This window comes from Phyllostomus hastatus, unplaced genomic scaffold, assembly GCF_019186645.2.
Source record: "Phyllostomus hastatus isolate PE091 unplaced genomic scaffold, TTU_PhHast_1.1 phas_scaffold_78, whole genome shotgun sequence".
In the NCBI taxonomy this organism is placed as follows: Eukaryota; Metazoa; Chordata; class Mammalia; order Chiroptera; family Phyllostomidae; genus Phyllostomus; species Phyllostomus hastatus.
Genome location: NW_025334041.1, coordinates 105,115,074 through 105,130,052, shown reverse-complemented (window position 1 = coordinate 105,130,052; position 14,979 = coordinate 105,115,074). Strand labels below are relative to the sequence as shown.

At 36.4% G+C, this 14,979-nt stretch overlaps 1 protein-coding gene across 2 annotated transcripts in view; it reads left to right on the top strand.

The window, feature by feature from the left end:
- Positions 1-13,406, top strand: part of SOCS5 (suppressor of cytokine signaling 5) — a 61,387-nt gene extending 47,981 nt beyond the window's left edge. For both annotated transcript variants that reach the window (XM_045827565.1, XM_045827564.1), the window contains exon 3: positions 9,643-13,406. In XM_045827565.1, coding sequence (XP_045683521.1) covers positions 9,655-11,265 — 1,611 coding nt within the window. In that variant the 5' untranslated portion in view covers positions 9,643-9,654 and the 3' untranslated portion in view covers positions 11,266-13,406. The remainder of the gene's footprint in view (positions 1-9,642) is intronic.
- Positions 13,407-14,979: the final 1,573 nt, after the last annotated feature.

Here is a 14,979-nt window from a genome sequence, read left to right as displayed (position 1 = left end):
GTTACAAGTAGTATTCAAGTAAAGAAATAAAGCTTAGTCTTATAGATCCATTAGTTGTAATAATACCAGAACATTTCTGAGCGGTATACAAGTACTCAAAGGGTGGCTTTCATAATAGATAGAGTGTAGACATCAAAATATTCACAGTAGGCTGTGAATGGAGTTTTTACTCTGGACTATTGGTCGAAGTATTGTCACACATTATAATAAAATGGAACAGTAATATTCTTTTGAGCATGCATGTACTACCTTTTCAAATTGGTATACAATTTCATCAGCTTTATTGCTCTGCAGTAGTGAAAATATATAGCAATGCTATGTTCCTTGAGGTTTTAAAGTGCTTATTAATGCTACTACTACTCAGACTTAGAGTTGTTAACATACATTTCCAAACTGATTCAAGAAGAGGTAGCAAACCTGAATAGACTAATAAGGAAAGAAACTTAAGTCCAGGTTATTATTAATTTTTAGTTGTATCAGTTTCTACATCTACAAAATTGAGATAATTTTTACTCATAGAGTTGTTGGGAGAAGTATAATGCTTGTACCAGTGCCTGGCACATGGTTAGCATTCAGTAGCTGAATTGTCGTCATAGTCATCATTATCATTATTACTCCCTTTTTCAGCTTTCCAAGGTTTGTCTGTTTTGTTGCTTACTCCAAATACTCTTGGATTTATTTATCAATTTAAAAAATATAGCTGTTAGTGGTTTTTCTCTTTTACTAGTCTGATCCCATCTCTGGCAGAGCTAACTAAAAAAAATAAGAAAAAATACTGTTCAAGAAATGAGAAGGGATATAATCACATACATGAAGATCTTTTTAATTATAAAGGAAGCTGACATACAGTTTTTTGCATGAAAGAGAAATTATGGAAAGATGTTCACCAAAATAGTAACAGTAGTTAGCTCGGGGTGGTAAGATTTCAGGTGAGGATTAGATTTTTATTTGGTACATTTCTGTAGTACTTTACATTTTAGAGTATTGTTTCCCCAAATTGTACCCTAGAATGAACATTTGTTTTAGTAAATGTAATATCAAAGGTTTTATGATGTACTTTATGAGAGGTTGGCAAACTATGGCCTATAGGCCAAATCTGGTCTGCTACTTGTTTTTGTACAGCCTCTAAGCCAAGAATGGATTTTACATTTTTAAATGGTTGAAAAAAAATCAGGAGAATACTTTGTGACAAGTGGGGATTATATGAAATTTGAATTTCATTGACCATAGTAAAGTTTTATTGACAAACATTTATGCTTACTTGGTCACAATGGCAGAGTTTGATAATTTCCAGAGAACATATGGCTTGCAAAGCCTCAGGTATTTACTTACACTGTGACCCTTTTCAGAAAAAGTTTGCTAGCCTCTGTATTACATTAGAGAAACTGGTTTAGTTTAATGTTTTTTTCTGGTGGTTCCTTTTTTTTTTTTAAACTTTGCCTGCTTTAGGGTAACTATCTAGTCTAGAATAAATGATTGCCAAGTTAAAGAGTAAAAGCATTTTGATAAATATTGCCAAATTGTCATGCAGGAAAAAATTGCAATGTATTAATATGTTATTTTCTAAATAGTCTATGATTTTCAGTTTTGGATTTCTCTTTTACCTATGAATTATGAGAGCTTTCTATTTTCCTAGTGGCTTTTTTTTGTATACTACTTGGTTATTAATTCCCACTGTGGTCAAAATGTGGTCTGTATAATTTAAAATTTTATTATGCAATATATCATGTACAGGAACAAGTGTATAAAATGTAAGTGCAGTCTAAAGAATAGTTTATAAGTAAAAACCATGTCCCCAGTACCCAGGCTAAGAAATAGAAAATCACCAGTGTTTTAAAAGCTTCCTGAGTGCCTCTCCCTAATTCTATATCCATCCTCCAAATAGGTAACCATTTCCTTTTTATATTTTTATTATATATGTATGTATACTTAAACAGTACATTTTGGGGTTTGCCAGTTTAAAAGGTAAATGAATTCATAATGTACACATCATCTGTAAGATTTATTTCTCTAAGCATTATGTTTTTGAGATTCATGTGCATAGATGCAACTACCTGAAGTTTATCATCCTTGCTGTGTAGTAATCCACTATATGAATGTACATTGAGGGACTAATGAGGCTTCACTTAGATGTCTCAGTGACAGTCTCAACTGCAGCATTTTCTAAATTGAAATTATTAACTCTCTCCAGTCCCTCACTTGCCAAATCTGCTCTGTTGTTTCCTGTCTCCAAAATAGCATCTCTAGCATCTGTTTTCTCAAGTCAGAAACTTGACATTTATTTTTGATACCTCCCTTTTTTTCATTACCCACTAGCTGTCAAACATTAATCCTGTGATTTGACTTCGTAACATTTCAAATCCATCCCTACTATCACCACCATTGTCCATGTTTCACCCACATCTCTGCGGTAGTCTCCACCACAGTGTCAGTACCCATTCCTGTTCTCTTATCAGGGGTTACAAGGCCTACCTCTTCACTTCGTCTTGGCACTCTTCCCGTCACACACTAGTCTGGGTCATTAACATCAGCTAGTATTCATGCCATGCTCATTCCTGCCGCAGAACCTTTGCAAATGCTATTCCCTAATTCATTTTTAATCATCCCTCAGGACAAAATTTTGAAATAACTACCTCACAAAGAAGTGGTTCTTGCTTACTGCTCCTTAAATTAGATCTTGCCTCCCTGTTACCAGTAGGACTTTGTATATGCTATTCCCTCTGGCAGACTATAAACTTTAATTAAATGGTTATTGAGCACGACCTCTTGTCTGATTCAGTCAGAACCAGCAGCCTACAAAGTCTAATAAGGCAAGAAATCATTAAAAGGATACATACCTTAAATATTTTATTCTAAGAATAAACCTGCATGTTCATTTGTCAGTCCTTTGATTAAGGGGCCAAAGTCTTTTTTTGGATACTAGATCCACCTGTTGCAGTTTCATATTGTTTATCTTGCAGAAACCATACCCATAATGTATGATGTAAGATTTCCAGTTTGTGTTTTTTATTTTTATTTTTTAAAGATTTTATTTATTTTTAGAAAGAGGGGAAGGGAGGGAAAAAGAGAGGGAGAGATAGAACAATGTGTGGTTGTCTCTTGTGTGCCCCCTGCTGCGGGCCTGTCCTGCAACCCAGGCATATGTTCTGACTGGGAATCAAACTGGCAACCATTTGGTTTGCAGACTGGCACTCGATCCACTGAGCCATACCAGCCAGGGCCAGTTTGAGTGTTTTACATAGAACAAGAATTTAGGCTATTCTGATGCACTCTGAGTTTAGAATTCTTATAGATCTTTGCAATACTTTTCCTAATATTTTTACTATTTCTTGCTTATACCTACTTCAGTAGCATAAGTTGCTTTTATTAAGCATTTCAAAGTCATTGAATTCAGTCTTTCCCACTCTCCCACTTTCATTTGGTTAATGAACACTTAATTAAGTCACATAATTACAATGATAAGTGTAAGTGACATGAACAGGTTTGGAAGCTAATATAACTAACTCAGTAAAAATACAACTCATCCAGTGGGAACAGAAGTGCTTGGGCATACTGGATCAGTAGGCTCCACATGTTTTGAGTGCATACATACATGGATTGGGTTGGCCAAAAAGTCCACTTAGGGTTTTCCATAAAATAAAAGGCACACTTTTCATTTTCACCAATAACTTATTGATTTGGATGTTTTGAGTATGCTGGCTATCTCCCACATAGTATAATGTTGACTGTTTTCAGTTAAAGCCTTGATTCCTGTCAACTTCAACTGGTCTACCCAACCGTGGAGCGAGAAATCTCTAGCATGAAACTCCGCAAACGACTTTTGACACGTTCAATGATAGCACTTTCTCCATATACTGCACAAATCTTTTCTTGCATTTCAGTTGCATTTTTACCTTTCTTGAAATAACAAAGCATAATATGCCAAAAATGTTGCTTATTTTCTTTCATCTTCAATATTAAAATGACTACACAAAAATTCACCAATTTTGATTAAGTTATTTTCATATGTGCCCTGATAGGACAGCTGTCGCAATACAATCTAATAGGATCGTTTCAAATGAAGTCAAAGACAAACTAAATGCTACTAGAGCCATCTTCTGGAAAAAAGAAACAACTTTATGGCCAACCTAATACATAGTCTACTGCAGTGATTTCTAATCTTTTTCATCTCATACCATACATAAACTAATTACTAAAATTTTTTAGCACATCAAAAAATATTTTGCCCATCTAACAAAATAGGTATAATTTTTATTTATTTACACCAGACAGCTATTGTTGACCAGTGTTGGCTGTTGTCATTGCTGTTGACAGCTATTGCTGTCTAGTGTTGGCTGTTGTCATTTTTAATTTGACAGTCTATGAGAAAAGAGGTCAATGCCCCTGACTAAATAGTCAGATATTGCATGTTTTAAAAATTCTTGAGGCATACCAGTTGAAAATAGTAGTTCTGTATAAATGCTATGTATGTTGTAAGAGTGGAGTTCTGAGGTTGAATTATATGACTACTTATTACCCACAAAACAGTAATTTTATATGGTTGAACATAATATTAAATAGCAACATAAAAGATAAATAGACATCCAGTTGGATAGTCACAGTAAAGTGTGTAAATAATGATTAAAAATACATATATTTTTAAACAGCCCAAGTAGTTCTTGGTTTTTTGAAGGGACATAGCAATGACAGCCACATATCCCTGAATTCTGGGTCAGAAGTATTTGACATGGTGTTATCTTTTTCTAAAACTTGTTGAAATGCCTTCAAAATATCAGTCAAAAGTTGAATCCCCTAAAATGCCTTTGTAACCTGAACTTGGCACAGAACCACTTTCTTCAATCAGTGTGTTCCAAGTTTTGTTACTGTGGCTGGAGGACTTTCTGTCGGAAGGTGCTGTCATGACTCAGTGGTCTAGATAGACTACACAGGAGAGGGGGAATTGGAGTTGTCATGTTCTTCCTTTTTAACCACTATGGCATGCTATGTAGTCTTAAAACTTGTTGAATTAATTTATTTCTAATAAAGTATGGATTAAGTCCCATTGAAATGAACTCCTGGAAACTATTTCAATTATTTTGTTTTGTGGAAATTTTGTAATAGATACAACTTGGCATTATGAGGTCCATTGACTGTAGTCTTTAATATTCTTATGTATGTACATTTTTTGGTAATGGAATTTGACCTCTCATTTTCATAATTCTGGTTTATAGCTTATCCTTTTAAATGTCAGTTTTGAACAAAAGCTATTTAACTGATAGCGACATTATAAAGCCAGTTTTAAATTATGATTGTCCTTGGAGGAAGGAATGAGTTTTAGAAACTTGTTTTGGATAGTTTCAAGATAGCTATGCAGGTATGGAAATATGAAAGGTTGTAATGGATGAGTACCTTTTATTCTAGAATCAATATAGTTGAAATTTAATGCTTTTTAAGCCATGTGTAACTGCACATAAGGAAATAGAGTTGTAATTTAGGTCTCAGAGGGTTTCAGCTAAACATATTTCCTAAAATTTAACAGCAAAACAACCTCAAAATGGACATCGTAAACATTAAGATAGTTGAAATGCCTTCCTGATTCTTACATGGACTCTTCTATGAATCATTATCAGAATTTTTTTTTATTGCCAGTATTACAGCCGCCCACATAGCATTTCCCACATCAAGAAAAATTCTGCTCTGTATTCCCAAGGGATGTGGAAGCATAATTGTCTTCCTTTAAATTAGAATTTTTTGTCACAATGTAATTTATTAACAATATTCATATTAGAAATAGAGAAATTATTAAGTTTTATGCTTTTTATTAAACTGAAAGCGTCAGAAACGTCCTTTTGTAACCTGGCAAGTGCAGTTGTTTTCTACATGTCCTGCCTGTTTATTCAGTTTATTCAACGTACAAACAACTCTCTAAGGAGATGAGCGGTTTTAAGTTTGGTTGCTTTCTAAAACAGTCATTTTTCAGGTGTAATTTGCTTGTCAAAAAATATTTTTAGATAGCTACAAAATTTTTGTTGTAAACATGGAGAGAGAGACTCTGGAATCCTTGAATATTACTCTTCTAACGTCTACCATGGCGTGGTTTATAATCTTACATACTGCTGACCAGGGTCAGCAAACTTTTTCTGTAAAGGGCCAGATGGAAAATATTTTAGGCTTTGCAGGCTACATGTGGTTTCTCTCGGTGTTCTTTGTGGGGTGGGATGAAATCTCTTTAAAAATGTAAAAACGATTCTTAGCTAGGGTCCATCCAGAAATAGTCCACTGGCCGTATTTGGTTCTCGGGCTAGTTTGCTGACCCCTGTGAAAGAAATATAATTTGAATCATACATGGAATTTTAAATATTTTAGTAACCACATTGAAATAGTAAAAAGAAGCAGATGAAATTAATTTTAATAATACTTAACCAATTATACCCACACTATGATCACTTGAGTAGGTTGCACTAGCCAAACTTCAGGGACTCAGTCGCCACATGAACTGGACAGCACAAGCTGGAGACCAGAGCTGCTCAGAGTATAGGCTGTGGGTTGGGGCCCGTCTGCAGTTCATTGCCAGTCTGTTTCAAGTTAGGTATAGAAATTAAAAGTAAGTATTTAAAATATTTGATAGTGGTTTGACAGTTACTTTATGCCTGTTCAATCTAATAATGCACTTGCACTTCATGCCTTTTTTTGTACATTTTATTCCAGTAATTTATTCTTACTATATCTTACAAAAGAATAAGTCTGTGAAATTAAAGAGAAACTGGCTGTTCATTGCAGATAGTTTAAGAGTCACTGTTCTAGACGGTCTCTACTGAGATCCTGTAGGCCTCTGGTATATATGGCACAAGTAAAAAGACGAGAAATAGTGATGAGATTGTGGCACATAGTTTATCTAGTATTATTCACGCCCCCAATACAGAGCAATGTCCTTTTTCTTGTCTCTTTTGGAGCTACCATTGGAGCACCACCCAAAGCTTATACAAAAAATAGCAGTGTTCATGCTCAGCTCCAGACCAGTTAAATCAGAGTCTCTTGGGAGGGACCTGCGCATCATGCAGTTTCCAGGTGATTATATTATGCAGCCAGTGTTGTTGCATGGACCCCTCATCTCAGAAAACTCTGCTCTTCTCCATCTAGAAAGGCTCACTGATCTGGGTGGTGATTTTCTGTGTGGTACCATTTGTTTCTTTATCAGTCGGAAAGGGGAATTTCCAGTTAAATGTGTCAGGTTGAGTGAACATTAACATTTTTATTTTTATGCTCTTCTGGAACCCACTAAAACAAAAGGACTAAAAAAGTCATAAGGCATAAACTCAGAAGTAGAAAGCAAATGAGAGAAGACAGAAATCGTCCTGATTGGTTAAGTTCTTGGTAAAAGCAGGTAGCTAGAAATGGACAGAACTGGGAGAGGTGGTCTGAGTGCCTGCAAATGAGCACGCTGGGGGGCAAACCAGTTTGCACTGCCGGCTCAGAAATTAGAGGGACCAGCTGCCTCGGAGGGTGAGAGTGAAGTTCGGAGCTGGAAACGGGTGGTTGAAAGTCTGTGTATATCAGATCCCACGAGTCCTCCCCTTTAAGCTGACTATTGTTCTTTTACCTTGGATGAAACTAGAAGTTAGAGCTTGGAGAAGTTTAATCTAAGAGGTTCAGTCATAGCCGGAGTTGGGATGTCTTTTACAAATAAGGACACCTTTTGAAAAGTGTGGACTTAAACTAAAGTCTGAATATCGAGGTTAAGACCCCACTGTTCTCTTGCCCTCTGCTCTCAGAACACGGCTGTCAGGTATATACAGGGGTGGGCAAAGTAGGCTTAACAGTTGTGAGTATGCAAAAAACAGAGCTTATCCTGTATTATTACTTATTTATGAATTATTATATTAATATTAACCTACTTTTGCCCACCCCTGTATGTCCCAGAGGAGAGATAGGAACGTTTCTCTCTGAGATGAGGACAGACTTAACAGATACTGCTTTGGGGGATTCCTAATAAGAAAACTTAACTCATTGCTTCATCACCTGTAGTAAAGCCAACTAGTTAACAAACAACCCCCACAAAGCAGACAGAGTTTCTGATTAGCATGTTAGTGCTAATGAATAGTCAGGGACCATCAGATATTTGTGGAAGGCCTCTAAAATAAAAAAGAGACCTAAAGACTTAAAAAGAAAAAGGTACTGAGAAGAAATAGATAAGAATATTTAAAATGTTACAAGGAAGAAAATAATGAGAATTTTTGTGTCTTTAGCAAAATAAGATACTACATCCAAGAAGTTAGACTAGGGTGCTGTTAAAAAGAACATTCAGAGAAAAAGAAAGTCTTGGAAATTAAAAGTATGATAGAAAAAATTGCAAGTGAATTAGAAGTGTTAGAAAGTAATGCCAGAGAAATCCATCAGACAGTAGAAAAAGAAAAGAAGTACAATATTGAAAAGAAAATATATGATAATCAAAAGGTGAATCTGAGAGGTCTAGTATCTACTAAAAAGGACTTCCAGAAGAGAAGGAGGGGGACAGTGGGAAGAACATCTAAAGGGCCCAGCACAATGAATGGTCAAAGAATACAGGGAAGCTATAGTTTTTCATGAAACAAAATAGGTCACATAAGAAGATTTGGAATTGGCATGACATTGGACTTTTCAACAGCCACACTAGAAGCTGCTAGAACAGTGGAGTGATGCCGTCAAAATTCTGAGGGTAAAATATTTCCAACCTAGAATTTCATCAGGTCTTTCCATTTCTTTAACACTGACTTTCAGGTTCCTGAATGAGACCGACTGTGTGCCTGTCAGTGTTGCAGTCTTGAAATAATTCATTTGCAAAGCACCATAAACTGCTTGCGGTATTTTTAAAGGAGCAAGAAAAAAGATGCTAAACTGCATGTATTGTTGTTTTTCTTTTGCTATTTATTATATCATGACTTTTTTTCTATTGCTCTATTTCTTCTAAGCTCTTCCAGGATAAAGAATTGGGAAGCTTAAAGACACCTTTCCATTTAAACCCAAATACCGTCTTTTTTTTCTCCTATCCTTCTTTCTACTCAAACTGTTTCTTAAAAATCATGGATAATATTTGATACATTGTAGAATTAAGGATTCTTTACAAGTGATTAAACTGTAAGTTTTAGATTGCTAGATGAGTGGAATAGCAGTTGGTAAGTGGAATTGGGAAGATAGCTCCTAAGGTTTTTGAACTAATTTTAATGTGCTACACAAATGTGGTCCTGCGTATAACTTTTGAGAAGTTGAATACTGATATGTTTCAACAATACACAATATATTTTCCCTTTTCATACCTGAGGCAAGTACCTAAATTACTCACAGTAAGGAGACAATCAGTGTCATAGTGAAGTTAGATTGACACATGGGAAAAAGAAACCAGAGTTTAATTGAGAGGGTTTATTTTCTTGCCCCTGAGTTCTGAGTGTCCTGTCTGAAAGGAAATGGGAAGTGAGAACTAGCTTGGGTAAAGATGCAGTGCCACAGAAGGGCCTGGCGACCTTGGCAGCTGCCAGACAGAATGTGTGCCCCATTCCTTTACAATGCAAGGCAACTTCCCCACCGGTGTTGCTGAAAGTTCCAATGAGAAGGGAGTGGGGTTCTGCCTTTTCTGTTTTTTGCGTATCACTTTAACTTGTTTTTCTCCTTCTCCTGTTTTGTCTTTAGATCTTACAATCAATGGATAAAGTGGGGAAAATGTGGAATAATTTCAAATACAGGTGTCAGAATCTCTTCAATCATGAGGGAGGGAGCCGTACTGAAAATGTGGACACGAACTCCAACAGATGTTTGTCTATCAAAGAGAAAAACGTCAGTATAGGAGACCTAGTTCCTCAGCAACAAAGCAGTCCCTTAAGAGAAAATGTTGCCTTACAACTGGGATTAAGCCCTTCAAAGAATTCTTCAAGAAGAAACCCAAATTGTGCCACTGAAATTCCTCAGATTGTGGAAATAAGCATTGAAAAGGATAATGATCCGTGTGTCACCCCAGGAACAAGACTTGTCAGAAGAGACTCCTACTCCCGACATGCTCCATGGGGTGGGAAGAAGAAACATTCCTGCTCTACAAAGACTCAGAGCTCACTGGATACTGATAAAAAGTTTGGTAGAACTCGAAGTGGACTTCAGAGGAGAGAGAGGCGATATGGCGTAAGCTCTGTGCACGACATGGACAGCGTTTCCAGCAGAACTGTAGGAAGTCGCTCTCTGAGGCAGAGGTTGCAGGATACTGTGGGCTTGTGTTTTCCAATGAGAACTTACAACAAGCAGTCAAAGCCTCTTTTTTCTAATAAAAGAAAAATACACCTTTCTGAATTAATGCTTGAGAAATGTCCTTTTCCTGCTGGCTCAGATTTAGCCCAAAAATGGCATTTGATTAAACAGCATACAGCCCCCGTGAGCCCACATTCAACATTTTTTGATACATTTGATCCATCGTTGGTTTCTACAGAAGATGAAGAGGATAGGCTTAGAGAGAGAAGGCGTCTTAGTATTGAAGAAGGGGTTGACCCCCCTCCCAATGCACAAATACATACATTTGAAGCCACTGCACAGGTTAATCCATTATATAAACTGGGACCAAAGTTAGCTCCTGGAATGACTGAAATAAGTGGGGACAATTCTGCAATACCACAAGCTAATTGTGACTCAGAAGAGGACACAACCACACTGTGTTTGCAGTCACGTAGGCAGAAGCAGCGTCAGGTCTCTGGAGACAGCCATGCCCACGTTAGCAGACAGGGAGCTTGGAAAGTCCACACACAGATTGACTACATTCACTGCCTCGTGCCTGATTTGCTTCAGATTACAGGGAATCCCTGCTACTGGGGAGTGATGGACCGTTATGAAGCAGAAGCCCTTCTAGAAGGGAAACCTGAAGGCACATTTTTGCTCAGGGACTCCGCACAAGAGGACTACCTCTTCTCTGTGAGCTTCCGTCGCTACAACAGATCCCTGCATGCCCGAATTGAACAGTGGAATCACAACTTTAGTTTTGATGCTCACGACCCATGTGTATTTCACTCCTCCACTGTAACAGGACTTTTGGAACATTATAAAGATCCCAGTTCTTGCATGTTTTTTGAACCATTGCTTACTATCTCACTAAATAGGACTTTTCCTTTTAGCTTGCAATATATCTGCCGTGCAGTAATCTGCAGATGCACTACATATGATGGAATTGATGGTCTCCCTTTACCATCAATGTTACAGGATTTTTTAAAAGAGTATCATTATAAACAAAAAGTTAGAGTTCGCTGGTTAGAACGAGAACCAGTCAAGGCAAAGTAAACTCTCCTGTTCTAGATCTGCTTTTATGTGCATTAGACAGTACACCTATAGCAAGCACACGTGTCAGTGTTAGGTTTTTTCAGTAAAGTATGTGAGCTTAGTGTTAGTATCCGTCAGATGTGATCTGCTGTCACTCAGAATCATGTGGTGCCTATTGATACAACACGATAAGAACTACAGGAGTTCGCTAAGGCTACAGCAACTTTGTGCAGATTTAGCTGTTTGGTTTTTAATGGCTGTAGTAATGGAGTGAGGCAGTTCTGGGGCATTTGCTATGAAGAATTCTATTTCTTACTGAAGAACAAATTGTTAATATTGGATGAGTATTTCAACAGTGTGACTAATGTTTGAAATTATTTTTTCTAAGAATTTTTCTATACCCTTCCAAAGTAGTGATATTTGTAGTTACTATAAATCAAGCTTTGCAAGTCCAAAAAATAAAGACTGCCTTCCTTTTAGATAAGAAATAAATGCAATTTTCTGGCCACAAGGGCATAGTGCAGTTCACTTAAGTGTTGACATAGTTTATAGTCAGTCTCCTTTTCTCTTCTGCAAAAGGTACTGTTAAGTAAACCAGTTTTTCTAAATAGTAGTTCTTAAAATCTCAGACTTCTAAAGTTGGTAGGAGAATTTTATTTAAAGGCCTTAGGTGTTAATTTTTTTTAATGAGTGCTTTAACTTAAAACACATCAGGAGTAGCTGCTGCAGTGTAGTCCTGTGTGTGGTTCTCAGAGCTGGCATGTGCAGTCCGCTTGTTGGTTTGTCACTGTCGGATCTTCCCCTGTGCCCGTGACGCGTCTGTGAGCCGTGAAGACCGTGAGCCTAGAAGATGCCCAAATGAGTCAGAAATGATAACTACAGTGGTTGCTGGTGTTGATATTATTGTTGAACTGTAATAATTTGGATGGCAGTATTTATTGCTTTGTTGTAAATGCTCATAGCTGAATTGCTTAAGTACAATTTATAGAATTTCAATGCAGTTAATTTTTAATGGAAAATCTGAAACCTAAATTGCAGACGTAAAAGGTACTGTACAACCATTGTATCTGTAAATAACTTTACTTAGCACCTTTTTGTCACTTAGAATAGTATGCAATACTACTTGAGTGAGCTATTTGGAAGTACTATCAAGTTCTCGTGTTTGCTTCTTAGTATTGAACTGAATTTACAGTTCTGTCTAGACATTTTGCACTAAAGTAGTCGAGTCCATTCTTGTGTCCTTTTGTTAATGTGCTCTGTACCACTGGTGAGTGTTCCTTAGTTTCCTTACCTGCTGCTACAGAAAGTTATTTTACAACCTGATGGCCATTGCCAAGGCTACAGAAAAGAAAAGCTATATTTGTATGCAACACTAACCCTTTGACTGCTAATGTATGTTTCTGCTTGCCGTGCCTTGTTATGGCTGCTTTTTTGTGCTAATAAAGTATGTTTGGTGTTCTCCTTGTAGATCTGCTGTTTTATACATTTGCAACAATTTCTCTTGTAAATGGAATGGTTTGGGTTTTTTAAATAAAGCTTTACCTGACAGCCTACTATAGTCAGTGCAATCCACTGTACAGTCTAATACTGACTTATTCTGAGTAAGCTAACTCTAAATTTAATGCCATACGTCTTTCCAATCATAATCACATGTACTGTACAACAGTATATATAGTTACTGCAAATTACTGTACAGTTTAGATTATAACAAAATAAACAGAGAAATGCTGACTAAACCGATTGATTTCTCTGCTTATCAGTAAAAAAGTGAAACCATCAATGGCATGTCATAGTAAATGAGTGTGTATAGCTTCCTACTGCACCAGGAACAGGTTAAATGAAGTCTTGTATATCAGCACCATTTATTGGTTTGGGGACCATTTTAATTAGAAAAATGCCCAAAATATAGAACTATAACCAAAGATTTATCCATTTTAAAGCAAAATGGGGATTGAAGGGACTCATAATTCCTGTTATTTCTAATAGAAGTCCCTGAAGAACACATACCAAAGTGTTTGAGAACTTCATCCAAACCTACTTTAAAGCATTATGTGCAATTAAGTTGTTATGACATAATTATATTGAATAATTGTTGGGTTTGTTTTCTTGAGCTTATAATGTACCTGGAAAATAAACCTCTTGAAAATAAAAAGTCCACACTGCTTTTTGGAGACAGACTATATATATGCAAGCAAGATCTTGTTTTAAAGAGGTAACTTGAAACTCCAAGAAAGCACTTGATGTTTTATAGCAAATTGCTTATAGCAAATTGATGTTCTAATTGTAGTTTTTGTAGAGAGTATTAATTCTTTTATGTATTTCAGAACTTTCATATGTTCTATGGAAATTGTTTTAAATGTGTACATATTTGAGTTTATGTAAGCATGTATACAGTGTGCCGAAAGTCACCTCTGTTTCAGTTTGTGTGTAATATTAATATGCAACTTTTGGTTTAAAATTTTTTCTTATAAAATTAGTGGCTTACATTTTAAAAAAGAAAAATCACCAGCATGAAATCGCACCTTAGTCTATAGTCACTGTGTCTTTTTCTAAATCCCATTGTAGTCTGTCAACTAAATTTGTGTTTTCATGGTCTTTTGGAAGTGCATTTTAATACGAACCAGGAAATTCTTTATATGTTTGGACACATCTTCAGAGTGAAGTAATTGACCCAAAGACAGGTTGCTCTGATTCATACATTCTCATCTTTCACTCATTCACTCAGCCATTCATCCTCTCTATATGTGCATATATGTACGCACACATACATACATTTATGATATTACCATCTGATTTAAATCATGCAGAAGTCTTATTCGATGTATATTAATCCTTGTACCATTCAAATTTGATTATCTGCACCTAAGGTTTAGTCTTGCTACTATTAATCTTGTTTGTAATACAGTCACCTTACAAAGACAATGCATTCGTCAGTATTTTCTGGCTGAACACAGTAAAAAAGTATTTGAAGAAGAAACAGTTTGGTTTATATAGTTATTAAGAGTCATAATTAAATTGATATATCTTAGACAAAAATTTAGTCCAATGTACAATAATTATACCACACAACCAATCTGTTTTCTTAAAGTCTGTTAAGAGGTTTATATAAGATTTATAATGGCTTGAGCCATAAAAATTGATACTTCTGAGTATTTTGACAAATGGAAAGTTTATGAACCTTTTTATTTGACTTTTTGATCTGGTTGCTATTCATTTTTATCCCAACTTTCCTTTGCTCCTTGGCACTGAACAATATTTTGGTAAGTTTTATTGACATTGGTCTTAGACCACTTATTTCGGTAGCAAAGACAGCTATCATAGTGCTTTCTGGTGGAGGGAAGGAGGCTATACGTGAGTCGGGTCTCTGCTAGGAAAGATGTAGAGACCCTACCCATCTCTGGGAGTGTGTTAACACAGCAGATTTACACCAGTGGGTTCGTTTGTTCTGTACCCCAGCACATACAGTTTCACTAGATGGAGTTAGGTTTAAAAACACACACCAAGGGCTGACTTAAAGGTGAGAAGAGTTTTCGAAGGGGGCAATACTCCTTGGTTGGATGCATAAAAACTACATATCAGTGAGGCCAGATTTTGTTTCCTGATTTTTGCAGCAGCTGGTATGGAACAGACTTTCTAAACGGTATGGTCTGAGGAGGTTTTTGTGGGAGGTGGGTGGTGGTTTTGAGGGGTATGTAAAGGGGTTGTTTTCCATTGCAAAGTATAGATCACTTGGAA